At 38.8% G+C, this 12,339-nt stretch overlaps 2 protein-coding genes across 2 annotated transcripts; both read right to left on the reverse strand.

Annotated features, from left to right (window-relative positions):
* Positions 1–280: 280 nt before the first annotated feature.
* On the reverse strand, positions 281–1,590 carry LOC137875899 (C-X-C motif chemokine 10-like). The gene is made up of 4 exons (XM_068715413.1): positions 1,429–1,590; positions 1,159–1,282; positions 780–857; positions 281–607 (listed from the first exon to the last, which is right to left on the reverse strand). The coding sequence occupies exons 1-4, from the start codon at positions 1,490–1,492 to the stop codon at positions 538–540; spliced, it is 336 nt and encodes a 111-aa protein (XP_068571514.1). The 5' UTR covers positions 1,493–1,590; the 3' UTR covers positions 281–537.
* A 5,640-nt stretch (positions 1,591–7,230) lies between these two features.
* si:dkeyp-72g9.4 (uncharacterized) lies at positions 7,231–9,488 on the reverse strand. The gene is made up of 2 exons (XM_068714641.1): positions 9,346–9,488; positions 7,231–8,316 (listed from the first exon to the last, which is right to left on the reverse strand). The coding sequence occupies exon 2, from the start codon at positions 8,312–8,314 to the stop codon at positions 7,529–7,531; it is 786 nt and encodes a 261-aa protein (XP_068570742.1). The 5' UTR covers positions 8,315–8,316; positions 9,346–9,488; the 3' UTR covers positions 7,231–7,528.
* Between the last annotated feature and the right edge of the window lie 2,851 nt (positions 9,489–12,339).

Genomic DNA, 12,339 nt, shown 5'->3' on the forward strand with positions numbered 1-12,339 from the left:
ACACTCGGTGCTGGCGGGTTATTCACCCTGTAATCTCAGAGTCTCTGCAGCTTTGGTGTCCTCTGGTATCTGATACATGTAAGCACTAGTAAGACCCATTAATTGTGTTGAGAAAAATCATTAAATATTGAATGCTTGGCATTCTAATATGAGATATGTACATTTGCACATAAACTGTATTTCTTGCATTGGCGGCCCTGAACCACAAGGTAGCACTGTTGATGTATAGGGAACAAGACCTGGAACAAAAAACAATGAATCAATGCTTCTTTGATTTCTTTTATTTATTTATTATAAAAACAACACTGACATTACTAAAATGCATAAAACTTGGTTCACAACTCATACATCTATTTACAAAAACAGATAAAAGAAAATAAAATAGAACGGAGGTCATACTGTAAGTGCACATCAGTATAGAAAGAAGATAAATAGACAAAAAGTTTAATTCAACTACATCTGCATTCGTTTAAGGTGCCTTTGTTTGTGGGGGTCAGAGGTCATCTGCTCTTCATATTGATCGGAGGAGGTAAAGAGTCAGACGCGAGCTGTGTTGGTGGTGGAAGTGAACTCAGTTGGTCTGGCTGTAGAAGAGGTTTCCCGTTTCCTAGAAGTGACCAAAAAGAAGATCACACATTAGACACATTACAACAGTGTGGAGAGGGCCTCATGTAATTCATTATGTAATATGGAGATTCACTGAAAGATTCATATTAGAAGTTGGGTGATCGGTTTATTCTAAAGATGAGGCTCGGATTCATGTCTGTAAAAATACTCACATGATTGAAGCCATGAGTTTTTGCACTGCCTTCAACTTGGGGTTCAGGCAATAGCGAAGGCCGCTGTTGCTGGTGACACTGTTGACATGGAAAGTAGAGGTAAACAGATGAACATGAGTCAGGCAGTTAGATTGATGACAAGAAGTGCCTCAAATGTGCAGGTTCGTAATAACTTTCACTGCAACTGAGGCCAGATTTGAAACTTTGATAAATCTCGGATAGAAAGAATAAAATACCACCCTAGGTGTTGTGTGTGAGAGGTTTACTTGAGAAGCTTTCTATTAGCTCAAATAATGCAAATAGCAAATAATCCTCTTCTAAATAGGATACATTATTGCAAGATCTCACAATCTTAATTAAAGATTTCAGTGTGTCTTACACAATCTCCACTTTGTCACAGAAGATGGTTGCTGAGTAGATCTGGATGTCCTTTATGTCATTCCTTGAGCTAATTCTATTCCTCACGTTTTGACACAGACACAGGTTTCCTGATGTATGACCCACTAGAGAAAGACAAAGAAAAAAACAATTTCATCAATTCAGTTAATTTTTCACTTTTTACAGCTACCAACACATATAGAAATGTATAAAACAAAGCTCACATTGTCCATGTTAGAGTGGTGAATGCTAAAGAAGCATTACAACTTACTTTGGGCTTCAGAGATGCAGACCATGACAGCCAGGAGCAGAAACACTTTCATGATGCCGGACATTGTCGGTTTCCTCTTTGGTGAAGAAGACACTGGTGCTGTGATGAAGGTGATAGAGAGGAGCTGTAACAAGTGCAGCTAGATAGATTGAATAAAGTCAAAGAGAACTGTGAGGGGTAGAGACCAAGGGTCGCCTTAAATACTCTCTTCAGACACATACCTCATCGTACTTCCTGTGATTAAGGGAATTTTTGAGAGAGGAAAGTGAAACCACAAACAAAACCTACTCACTCATTCCACTCGCCGTTCCCTGTGGTTACTAATAATTTAAAATTGATTTTAGATTTTAAAAGTATATTTTGATATCATGTAAGAGAATATGAATATAAAAAAATGTAACTTTCGATTACAAAGCTGCATGTGACGTATACTTTTATACCAGGAAGAATAAAGATTCAAACATTTGGATCCAAAAATTTTAATTCCAGTTGGTGTAGATTGCTGTTGGATTTGGCAACACAAAGTGTGGGCATATAATCTTTCCAACATCTGGTTCTGTATGTATGTGGTGTGCATCAGTGGTTAACACCATCAGCGCGTATACAGCACCAAATCAAACATGAGAGAGCTCAGAATAATATGAAGGCGAGTAGGATTTGCTTTCTTTCCACTGTAGCTGCGTGGTAGTGACATGACATTTATGGCTTGAATAATTCAGTATTATTAGTATTTTTTATGGATTCCGCATTTTTGAATTATAATCTGTAGTTATTAGATATTAACTTCGTCAGATCTGATATATACAGTATGATACAGTATATGCTCTCCTAGGGTCATGAGTTTTCTTTCCACTGTAGCTGTGTGGTAGTGACGTGACATTTATTATGTGAATAAGTCAGTATTATCAGTAATATTTAAGGGATTCTGCATTTTTTTGTAGTCATTAGATATTAAATCAGATCCGATATAGGATATATGCCATGTCCTCCCAAGGTCATGGGTTTGAAAAGAAATGCTTGATTTCTGTAGAAAGTGTGGTCTAAATGTCAGTTTCAGTTTTACGTCCTCTTTCTCTTTTTGTTAAAAAATACATCCCTTCACATCTCTTCCTTCTCAGTTTGTGATATCCTTCTCTTTTCTTCAACATTTTTAAACAAATATGGAATGAAAGTGAAAGACACAAAAAAACTGGATTTCCTGAAATATACTATAGCCTACCATTTGTGATAACGGGTGTTAGAGATCACAATAGAGTGACAGGACGGTAAAGACAGAGGGTGACTATATACTGTATATTATGTTATATTGCCTTATTACTGATAAAGCAGGGCCCGAGAAAGACATATCTCTAACTTTGAGACATTTAGAATAAAAGGCATGTTTTATAGGGTTGGTTCACCAAACTGAAACTTTTTTTCACATAGGCTAATAGATTCTAGCCCTGTAGAACGTTTTGCTCTTGCTTGTCCAGGTTTTGAAATATCTATCTCCTTTGGGGGTGAAGGCCAAAGTTTCCAAGGTTGATTTCTCAAATCCTGGGCCAGTAAAAGCAAAACTATCTGCAAAGCTGAAACCCAAGAGTGAAAATATATTATTTTCAAATCTGGGTGAACTGACCCTTGAAACATTGTGATGATGCATTTTTAAGACAATCCAGTGGGTTTGTGAGCAAGTGGGAACCCTAACAACCCTAACAGTTTATCTTAAAGATCTAGATGCAGTTTTCAAGCCAAGTTAACCACAAGGTATATTTTACTGTCTTTAAGTCTGGACTTGAAAATTGGTTGATAGTGAAAATATAATTGTGCTTGATGTTCCACCAAGCTACATTTCTTAACTGTGAAAAAAAAACTGATTTTGTTGAATTCTTCAGAAATCGGTCTAAGCCAAGCTGTGCTAATTTAAGACATGGGGGTCTTCCCGTACAATGAAGAGCACTGAAAGGGACTTTCATTTATTTCTATAAAGTTCAGACTATGCAACAGTGGTCAGCAAGTGTGACTTCCTTAAAACTACTACCACAGAAGAGAGCGCATGAAGGAAATCGAATCCTTTTCCAACAAAGTACAAAAGAAATGTCAAACGTACAAAATATGAGTCATATCAAGAATTGCTGTGGTTTACTTATCAGGCGATTTATTTATCACAGCTGCTCAGTGGCACACTTTTTCTGCCACCTCTGATGAACTCCATTTTCTTTCTGACAGACAGAATGCACTTAGCAAGCTTGAATATTTCATACTTCCCTTCCATTAATATTTCATAGGTTTTCAGACTGGAGAGTGCACCAGCTCACATCAGTAAAGTGCAGCTTGTTCTGGCACAGGAACAAAAAGGGATGACTCTGCGGTCCAGCTTTCAGTGGCAGTAGATGTAAGACCAGCACGACTCATGGAAAACATTTCTTTTATTAGTTGCCCTATTGGCTGTGTAGGGGGTAAATGTGGGTTTGGGTACGCATTTAATAATTCATGTTTCCTTTTTGTGAAGTAGTGCAGCTCTTCAAACCGCAAAGTGTGACCCTGTGTAGGAATGAATCAACAGGAACTAGAAACGTCAGCAGAGTCTCTTCCTCTGCAGACTCTGTGCAGACAGCCTGGTGTGGTTGCACGTCGCTTTTCATTTTAAAAAGATATTTTTTATAAATCAGCAAAAACGCTGCTACCAAATACCAAGGAAGTAGTGGAAAAACAGTTATTCTGCAAAAAACACATTTGTCAATGATACAGTATTACATGATTAGCTTGTTAATACTGATGCATCCAATATAAAGTAGAATTGTACTGCTGTAGATGCTCCAGATAGTTTAACTACATCAACTTAAGTGAGGAAGCAGTGTGGCCACATTAGATTGACAGTTTCCAGCCCAAATCAATATAAACAGCCCAAATCATAACCTTGCCTTAAACACGTGCATGTGCAATAGAAAATACTTAAGCATACAAAGTTTCATTTCCAATTCAAATAACACAGGAAGACATGTTAGATACATATTGCAACCCACAAAGTGTGCTGTCAGACAACAAATTCTCATTTCAATGATGACATCAAGATGAGTAAATCCTCCATTATCCATTATGATTTAATACAACTCTTGTCAATCAAATAATTCTCAAATTAAATGAGTCTACTATAACAGTGGACACAACACAGTTTAAAGAATTTCATATTTGTTTTTACAATAAAATGAAAGCTTTAGTAATATTTGGTAATTTTCATAGTATTTTCAAAACCCTGCCAAATGTTGACAAAAGCAGCCCGAATTTCATCTACCAGCCCAACCTGAATCACAAGTAGCCCAATCGGGCAGGAACAAGGCCAGTCTGGCCACACTGGAAAGATGAAAACCAAACTTCTGCAGTACACACAGTTAGACTGTTTTACCTATATTTGCTTTTTGTGAAATATTGGATCAAATTACCTTTTCATGTATCATGCAGGCATTTAAATGAAAACATTTGAGAGGTTGGATGGATTCAACACAGGTAGGGAGAACCCAAATGCAGACTCAAGAGACTCAGTGACATTTCTTTAATATGGGAAAATAAAGTGTACAGACTGAGTCTCCAAACGGCCGGCAGATTACAGGTAAAGGATGCAGCAACGACAACAAACCAACAAAGGAACTGGGCTGGTATAAATAAGGGCAGCGGGAACAGGTGAGCAGGAGGGCTGCTGACTGCAGGGCTAACGAGGGACAGGTGAATCTAATCAGGGAGGAGCAGACAATCACAACATCTGATTTTGACGGAATCCGACCCGGTGGCACCGATGACGAGCATTAAGAATAACTACATAGAAATAGACAATCTTCTCGATGTTTGTCTTGTTTACTTAGGTTATGTATTGGCATGAGTATTATATTGAGACTATTTCATATTCAGTTACAACAGTAACTTTAAATACAATAGTAGTGGACTAAATCCACTTTATCTCTTTTTACATTTAAAACATAGAAGTTAAGTAGACTGGAGTGTCTTCCTACATAAACAACTGTGCGTCGTAAGTGACCCACTGGTCAAAAGGTTACGCATTACTTTCATTTGATATTTTGAGGATTGTTCTTACGTGTGGTTCATAACTGTGGTTGATTCCCTCCACAGCATGGTCGAGACAATTCCTATAAGAAGAAGTTCCCATTTTATTCAGTTCAAATTGTGTTCAAATGCATGAATATAAGAGAAAAAATAAGTGATGTTTTGAAAATGCATGTGATTAAATTGGGTTACTTTGTTTTTTTTGGCCTCGACAATAACAATAATGACACCTGCAGAAAGACTGATTTATTAAATTTGACTGAAAACAAATTAAACTAGATGTTTAATGATGTCTTTTCATGAAGTATATATTTACACCACCTGTGTTGACGAACTAACACAGGCCTGGCCTCTCATTTGGTGGGCTGAGGTGTGAAAAGAAAGAGAGACTTGAGAGTCGATATGACCGCAAGAGACTTTCCAGCCCCGAAAAGACGAGTTTTCCTGTGACGAGGTGGTTTTTCTCTTACTGGAACCATCAGCATGTATGCTTCATTACCCATGTTTCTTCAGGTTTATGTCCATCACATTAACGTAATGGTTGTTTTAAATAGTCAGCTCAATTGGTTATGATGAACATGAACATTGTACTCACCCAAAAAAACACATGGTGACATCGTCCCAACAAAATCACCAGCTCAAAGACACAATAAGGTCCAGACAAGTGAGCAAACACTTCAACCACATTGACGTAAGTATTTGGACAAACCATATGTAAGCACCCAAAATGTTGAACATAATAATTCCTCATTACACATTAAGGGTGTGTTTGGGAACAACTACACCAAGTAGGTAGGCCAAATTTCAATCAGAAAGAAAGTCAAACACAGGGATTTGTTTTACACCTGTGTGATTATCTGAATGGTCTTGTTTCTTATCCCATCGGACGAATGTTGCACTATTTCCATATCTTAGCGATTAACAGACTGAGTACAATGTTATCATTACAGAAAGGAAGGTTGGCAAAATCTACAAAATGAATAACCAAGTTGATTGATGATGAGAATGATCCTTTACACTATTTGAATAAACAGCCAATGTCTCAGTTTGGCCTAACTATACTTTAGATCTTTAATAGACAATTATTTTTTTTTTTACTTGGGTAAGTTGTCACTTCTAGTATAACCTCTAATGTGCATTTCTTTCTATTTCTTATAAGAGATTTAAGGTTACACAATTTGTGATGGCTTGTGAATGCAAAGTATTTTCTAAGCCTGTGCCTGCCCTCTAGTGTTTACAATTGAAAACTACATCTAAGGGTTGCTTTGAGATGTTTCCAGCTGAACCTACAGATAAAAACAACTCTCTTTAATCAAAGCAAATATTTGTTTTTTTTACCAAAACTACTACACACAAAAAATAATCTGAATATTCTGTTCTTTGCATTATTGAAATGTATTGACTATGCGTATATGAATCAGTAACTTTTATGCATTTCTTTGTGACATGCAGTCGACATGCAGCCGTACCACTACAGCAACAGATGACCTGCATCACACATGTTTAGGTTCAGCGGTGTCATCTTTGCTCAGCTTGTGTTTCTCCACACTTGTGTTTACCAGAGCAGGATCCCACGACAGTTACCATAGAAACTCCAGCGCCTGGCGCCAGCTGAGCCGAGAGGGGAGTTCATTTACGAAGGATTCACGCATGCAAGAAAACAGAGATCATAGCACAGATGTTGTTGTTTTTCTTCAAATATTAGACATTTGATAGTTGAGAGTATAAAAACAACGTTTTATTGATTCATACGTAGTTCACAAAACACAGGAAGGTAAAAAATGTTTTTTTTTTGTAGATTTGTCCATTTTTATGTTTGTGTGTAATCACCAGAATACATCAAGTGTTGTAATAGTAAATAATTACATTGATATAACATTACAGATGGACAATCATGGCAATTTATTTGCCTCTGTATGTTTTCAAACGTGTGTTTGATCATATCCCTTAATATATCCGCATAGTACACATCTACATAATGCAGTGTCTCATGCACTGACAGAAAAAGATTGGAAACTTTGTTGAGGAATGTCTTGTGTCACAATGTCTGTACATTTGCGCCCTATATCTCAGCGATGGCGGGCAGCATGCAAGCTCGCACACGTGCCTCCCTCCACGCCGACCTGCAGTCAGAAAGCCACTGGGAGATGAGGGATTGTTTGATGGCTGGACTCTGTCGCTCCCCCTCTGCCACTCTGGTGGTCTCTCTCCTGGTCTCCAAACTGGAGAAGCTGTGCTTTGGGGAGATGTTTGGAGTAGATGTGTTAGTGCTGGTGTGCAACTCAGGGCAGCTGCTCTTGCGCTGGTGTGGGAGGTCTGGACTTGAAGCACGGGGGATGCTGTGAGCTCTGGAGCGAGCCTGGCCCTCCCATACACTCCCATGTTGCCTTATAAACCTTCCTTCAACAAATGCCCCCCTCACACCTCCTGACAGGTTGTTCTGGTGTCCATAAAGATACTCCAGAGGGTCGGAGTTGCCAAACATCAGCTCGCCATTCAGTTTTATCTCCTTTCCTGGCTGCATGTCGGTGGCATGTGCTTTGTCTGTAGGGTTGAATACGAAGGTGGTAGATGTAGTCCCACTGAGCCTTGACAGCCTCAACCTCTGGTGCACGGCGTCCAGCTGCAGAGTGCTGATGTTGTCAGGGGAGATGTGCCTGGCGGGGAAGGTGGGGCTAGCCAGGTGGCAGATGGAGAGGAGGTAGTCCTCTGAGGAGACGGCCTGGCCGTGGCCAGCGATGTGGAGTGTGTTGGCCTCATTTAAATCCCTCACCGTCTCCTCGGTGCCCTCTCTGATTGTGGGCAGCAGGAGTCTCCTCTTGGACAGCAGTCTGGACCGCGGCCGCATAGCTGAGAGAAAGACAAGGAGGAAAGCCGTCATGTTTTGAGCCAAAATGTTTAGGCACATACATACACAGTATATGAGTAGTTTTACAGTAAATTCACTGGATAGTGATGTTTTTATTGCAAAAGCAAGATTTAAACACAATAACTTCATGTGGTAATACCACTATGACGGGCTCATAGTTTTACTGATCAAATTGAATTGATGAAATTATTTGACCAGGTACAATAAAGGCTGTGGCTGCCAGATTCTGCTTCATTAGAAATACCATTTATATCATCACATCGATGTACTATCCAGCCAACAAAACATTATTTGATTCAACAGCATTTCCGAGAGTAATAATTGAGGAGAACATATTAATAGTGCTGTGTATCCAATAGACAGACAAAAAATATATTATTTTAGCATACAGTTTATTTTTAAGGGTCCTGATGTTATACCTCATCAGACTGTGTTTACAATGACATCATTTTGCTGCTTCATCTGGACAAATAACAACCATCTAAACACAACCATCTATTTTAGCCCCTAACTCAATCAAACCGAAATCACATATAAGCCTTCCTCTCCTCCTCTTCCCCATTTCAGACTCCATCCCCTGCTTACTCTGGAGTTGCAGTGTAAACATCCCAAAATACAAACAATCCCAGCAAGGAGCAGCAAGAGGCAACATAAATAGATGACCCTTTTAAATTCCATTTCTGTCATGTAAAGCCACAGAATGTGTCAACTTATATTTTGTTATGTAGCACCATATTGTTACAACCCTGAGTGTAGCCCACAATATATTTTCGTCTTAACCACGATGCCAAAAATAGTGCAAGCCCAACCAAAATGCCAACCTCTCCCAGTTTCTTCCAAGGTGTAACCATTGCTAAATTTAGACCACACCTTCGGTATACAACAGCTAAAAATGGTTCCAAGGCAGCAGCTCTGTGCTGAAGCACAGAATAGCAACCCTGTGTATTTTCAGCTCATGCATTTTTAGAAATTATGGAAGGGTCTTCTGCACAATTTGCTCTCCCACTCACCTTTTTCCTTGTCTCGTCCAGTTAATCTTTTCTTCCTTTCTCTGATATCAGTCTGCAGCTTTTTTGCAGCTGAATCTGGTTTTTATTTACGATGCTGTATCTCCAGCCAGCGTTGTCGCTCCAACTGTCTCTGACCAGAGGCAGCAGCCGAATGCAGATTTATCTTCTCCCCACATCCCTCCTCCCTCCCTCCCTCTCTCTCCCAAGCTTACTTTTGGTTTGCCCTCCTTCCCTGGATCTAAAAATAGACTCACCATCCATTTCCTTAGCCCAAGCACCGTCATTGGCCGACTGTATTGATGGAGAGAGAAAAACAGAGGCGGGGGGGGAGAGAGAGAGAGAGAGAGAGAGAGAGAGAGAGAGAGAGAGAGAGAGAGAGAGAGAGAACTAAGACATGGAGAGAGAAATGAGGGTGATGAGAGAAAGAGACAGAGGAGAACAAAACGTAAAAAGAGATGGTGGAAAAGAGATGAGGGTTTATTTTGTCTTCATTTTTGTATATAAACTGTATATTGTTTATTATACATATTGTGGAGCTTTTGTAAACATCTTTAACATAAATTGTGTAAAGCATGTAAGCATCATAATTTGATATGCATGTGAGAGCTTTGCACATCTGTATGTGTGTGTGTGTGTGTGTGTGTGTGTGTGTGTGTGTGAGACAGTAACTGCAGTTCAAATATATTAAGACTTAAATCCCAAACTGACACAATTTCTGGGTAACGGCACATTCAAAAGGAATGAATAACAAATTAGATATTTTACAAGCATTACAGCTTGTATTAAACTGGACACTTTGAAGAAGAACACATTTTGGAGGATTTGGGGCAATAGTTACATAAACACTGTCCACTGGGCAGCTTTATGGCGAAATTGGCTGTTGTTTGTGTGTTACTTAAGAGAATGATTTGACAATAAATATGGGACGGCAGGTGGTTGGATGGAGGCAATGCCTTTTAAAATGATTTCCTACGTTTGGATTTTGATTACTGTTTTGTAACTGGGTTGATTTACTTTCCATTGAAAAGCTTGTGTCTCTGACACGTGACATAAGATGGTGTGAGGGTATGCAACATTTGGGAGATTCTGTCATGGTGTGTGTAAAAAAGGGGTCACTATTTGTAATAATTAATTTCACAAGGGTGAAACATCTTAATGTTTGATTTGACAAACAGCATTTGTTAGATATTTGTGAAGTTACACTTAAAATCTAATTTCAATAAAGTAACTGGAATAAAAAGAAGTTAGTTTAGTGGCGTGAACTACTATTGCATACATATTTCACAATGAGCAGTCATGATGCATTTCTAAAGTGTTAATACTTCTCTGATATCATGTTTATGATGTGACAGTATTTTATATGGTGTATATGTGTGCCTGCTCACCAGAGGATTCATACACATGTACATCCTGAATCAGACCCTTCAATCAGAAAGCTGCCCCTGGGCATGAGGAAAAACTGTCAGTCTTATGGAGTGGTGTGTGTGTGTGTGTGTGTGTGTGTGTGTGTGTGTGTGTTGGGGCAGCGTGACCTCTGATGAGTCACATGAGTCACATGAGTCACGTCATAATTGCATCCAACTAATACAAATATTTCTGGCTTTTTATGGGTCTCTTTGGACTAGTCACAATGTCTAAATTTGAATCAAAGACACACACACACACACACACACACACACACACACACACACACACACACACACACACACACACACACACACACACACACACACACACACACACACACACACACACACACATCAGTGATCAGTTGTACTTTGACAGAATCTCAGACAGCACACTAACTGCATTTATCAATGTGCATGCTGCTAATGACAAACACAAGACACGACATCAAGTTTACTAAAACAGCTGGATTTAAATTTGTGAAAGAAACAACAAAAACAAGATTGAACTCTTCTCATGCTGGTATTTGTTGCTGTGTGTGTGTGTGTGTGTGTGTGTGTGTGTGTGTGTGTGTGTGTGTTTACAAGGAAATAATGTTTTATCAGCAGGCATTTTAAAGAGATTACAAATGGGTCCAGTGTTTTTTTTTCATGGCTCTCAGCTGAACACCAACCAGAGCCTATATTGACACAGATGTGTTTATGGTGTGTGCACTATTGTATTCAAATTGTGGTCAGAGGGTTTACCTGTGGAAACATACAATAAACTTAATTCAACAATTTTTCCTCAACCATAAATGTCATAAAAGTCACCAAAGCCACATGATGACTTTTCAGTAATTATAAAATGCTTCTTCTTTATCTGGTTGATAAAAGCTTCAGCATGTACAGACAGAGTTGAACAATTTCAGTTGAATGATGGATACATAGAAAGGCTCTGGTTGTTGAGCCTGGTGATTCGTATCTCTGAGTTTCCAGCTGCCAGAGGGACCCTCATAAATGGTCAAGATCACATTACAATATAATGCAGTTACAGTAAATTGAATCACATTACAATACATCTTAATTTATGAAACTTAGTGTTCATTTTTAATCATTACAATTTTGTCAAGACTTGCTTTGAGCTTTGATCCATCCATTGGAACAAAAACTGAAAACTGCTGCCTAAAAATCAACACAATTGGATCAGCACTAGTCACAATCAGTCTCAAGAAAAATGATCATGACCACAAACACAATCTTCACCATGGTGGGCTGTTGGATTCCATTAGACTGAAAGGTGTTATTGTTACTGTTTTATTGACCCCTTGTACCTTCATTATGAGAACCAACCTCAAGGGGTGAGTTATCGATCGTGAACTTGTTAGCTTTCTCTCAAAGAAGACAGCAGTTGCACCAGTGTCTAAAGGAAACAAACAAATATTGATTATTATCCCCTACTGTTCACAAATACTTCTCTCTATGTTGGACTCAAGTTTCAAACCACAGAAATGTATCAACTGAACTTGTGAGAATGCAAATGTTAGTCATTAGTAATTTATCTTCCGGTATTATTTGTGTACACACAAATAATACCGGAAGATACAAT

This window comes from Cebidichthys violaceus, unplaced genomic scaffold (assembly GCF_023349555.1).
Source record: "Cebidichthys violaceus isolate CVI_PGR_0920_01 unplaced genomic scaffold, fCebVio1.0.p SCAF_2, whole genome shotgun sequence".
NCBI lineage: Eukaryota > Metazoa > Chordata > Actinopteri > Perciformes > Stichaeidae > Cebidichthys > Cebidichthys violaceus.